Source organism: Manduca sexta, unplaced genomic scaffold (genome assembly GCF_014839805.1).
Source record: "Manduca sexta isolate Smith_Timp_Sample1 unplaced genomic scaffold, JHU_Msex_v1.0 HiC_scaffold_1124, whole genome shotgun sequence".
Taxonomy (NCBI): Eukaryota; Metazoa; Arthropoda; class Insecta; order Lepidoptera; family Sphingidae; genus Manduca; species Manduca sexta.
Genome location: NW_023591958.1, coordinates 1 through 3,000, shown reverse-complemented (window position 1 = coordinate 3,000; position 3,000 = coordinate 1). Strand labels below are relative to the sequence as shown.

The 3,000-nt window shown below is 37.1% G+C and overlaps 1 protein-coding gene across 1 annotated transcript; it reads left to right on the top strand.

The window, feature by feature from the left end:
* Positions 1-323: 323 nt before the first annotated feature.
* Positions 324-2,557, top strand: LOC119191158 (delta-aminolevulinic acid dehydratase-like; the record flags this gene model as incomplete). The annotated part of the gene is made up of 3 exons (XM_037445047.1): positions 324-503; positions 1,991-2,210; positions 2,469-2,557. Coding segments are annotated over exons 1-3 (423 nt in total), but the record flags the coding sequence as incomplete, so codon positions are not given.
* Between the last annotated feature and the right edge of the window lie 443 nt (positions 2,558-3,000).

The window sequence follows — 3,000 nt, the reverse complement described above, 5'->3', positions numbered from 1 at the left end:
GAAGTGCTTATCGCCATTGTAATTAACACTAAACAAGTGATATGCAATTTTGCAGATTCGATAATTTATGTAGGGACCGTCGATATATAAAATCAGCTCAATTTTTGTGTTTGTTTAACTTAGTTATAAAATTTCGAGTAAATGTTGCTCAAGTCAATTAGCATTTCAACCGTAGATAATAAATTGATTCTTTTCAATAGTGTGTCTTGAATAGTGAGATGGAAAGGATGTATCATGGTATGCTTCATTTAAGGATGGAACCCTGAGCTTAATCAATTTGTGGGAATTAACATCTAGTTTTTTATATTATTCAAGAGACAGTATGTGCTTCTACTAAACTGTATTATATTTTCAGAGAAGACGACAATGCTAAACAAGAAGTGGCCAGCATGCCAAATGTATATAGATATGGTATCAACGAGCTGATCCCAGTGTTAAAAGATTTGGTGGCGAAAGGACTCAAATCCATACTTATATTTGGAATCATTGAAACTTTGCCCAAGGTATTTTTTTTCTTCTTAAAGGATTTGAAGGTTTACATAGTATAATGACCAATATGTCAGTGAGGAATATAATACTCAGATTTAAGATTGGCAAGGTGTAGTTTCTGCTTAAAAATTATCTTCTGGCTCAGGTTCCATATAAGTAATAAGTTATATTTCTAACTCATTAAACTTCCAGTAAATTGTTAGATAACCTATGTGTTCTTTACTGTACTGGCCTTATAACATAGAAAAAAAAATGCATCAACAGTGACATAATACATTCAATTGCTCATTCCTATCTAAGAATAGCCTACCATATACACCGCTCCATAAAATCTTGTATTGAGGCTAGATCAAATTACGTTGAGTCATTTTAATACTGTTGAACATGTCAAATGTCTAACCCAGATTACATCATTGTCAATCACATGCCCGGGTTGGTAACTGAACACCTCATAGGTTAACTCTAATAAAATGTTCTAATGTTTATATAGATACTATTTGCTCTTAACAAATCTTATATATTGCGTGAAATCTTTTTTATAAATACTCGAATGAAGATACAAGCAAGTCTGTTATTGCCATTATCTGTAATCTTCACGATTTGCCGCCATCTACAATTTTATAGTTTAGAGCATTGTTTTACCGTGGTTTTCCATCCTGAAGCTTTAAATGTTTTATACCAAGTAATTACTTTAGCTACAATGTCGTACAAACTTCATAGTCCTTCTGCAATACTGTTTGGAGGCAGAAATATACATTGCGATAGTAGCTGGTCAGACACACTAGAGAGACATAAGAGAGACAACCTAGTATACTCATTTTCTATTCGGAAACTATACATTTAAATTAATAAGACATAACTTAGCGTCGCATATTCGACATGCAGCTGATATAAAGTCAATGAAAATTATTGACACAGCTGTGTAAACATATAACATACCAATTTCCCTAGTTGTGCGATGGTTTTTTCTATAATTTACACAAATTATAATGACGTTCTAGAACGTGCTCGAGTCTTCGCCCACGTTATAATCACTTGCTCGGATATAATCTTTTCATGTTATGCCTTTATGTTAATTTGGTCTGTTGTTCAAATGTCATATAAAATATTATGAAGTCGTTTATGCGTATTTCTAATTATCGAAATTACGTCAAAATTTCTCATTATACCGAGTAGACACATATTACACCACATAACAAGCCATCTCGCACTAGGCTATCGAGTTGGGCTTTGTTATAGTAGATGAACAAATAAACATCAAAAATATCTGAGGTCCCTGTATAGAATTCCGGGTCGTTGAACGTTGTATGAGCTTTTCCTGCTCAATATCACTCTGGAGGCTGAAATTTGCCTCCCATAAGGCAGGACAGGCCTCCTATTACATCATGGGATTGATCACACATGGCGAAAACTGTGTGCCCTGGTTGCACCTCCGCTTACTTCGGTAATAATGGCGTGATGTATGTTTTTGTTTTATTATTATGGATATATCCCGTTCCAGGACCCGACCGGCTCGCACGCGGACTCGGCGCAGAACCCTGTGATCCGAGCGCTGCCAAGGCTCCGCGCGGAGCTGCCGTCGCTGCTGCTGGCGTGCGACGTGTGCCTCTGCCCGTACACCTCGCACGGACACTGCGGCCTGCTGACCGACTCCGGCGCAATCGACCATGCTGCATCTGTTAAGAGGATCGCGGAGGTCGCACTCGCTTATGCATTGGCTGGTAAGGTTTTTATAAGCGAGAAGAGGTAGTCGTTCCCTTTTTGAATAAAAAACCGCTGCTTTATTCGCGCATTGCTGCTTGGTGGTAGAAATAAACATACGATGGTATCTACCAGGCGGACTACCATACACAATATCGTCAATTTAAGAATAGTTTTTACGAAAATCTTTTGCGGTAAATAAGACTCTATTTGCATATGTATATTTGTAATATTTCTTTATAATACCGTTATAATAATATTGTTGTAATTGTCCACAGGTGCTCAAATCGTGGCGCCCTCGGACATGATGGATAATAGAATAAAGGCTATCAAGGAGGCCTTGGTCTCTGTCAAACTGCAAAACCAGGTACACTACAAAAATATCATAATCTTATGTGAACGTGCTAGCTTACAAATGCCGTACTAAGCGTTCAATTATTGGGTCGTAAAATGATTTCGCTTTTTAGTCTGTCTGGAATTGATGCTGTATAGTAAAAAAACTCGTATCTTACTACACGGTAAAATGTGTGCTGGCTAAATGTGGATGTGGTACATCTCTGCCTGCCCGTATGAAGGGAGAACAATAATGTTATAAAAAATATAACAATCCTACATAGTTTATAATGAATCTCTTTTAGTAGACGTATTTAAATTTGTCATCTTTGGTTATTTGGTGGTTATTGCTTTGTTGTCGTTTTTTAATATTTGTTATACAAGTTCTTAAAATATTGGGACGTTGTCGTAACCAGGGGTGAGAGATTTTGTGGTCGAACAGAACCGCCCCTGCCCCCCCCCCCCTAAATAAAGTTT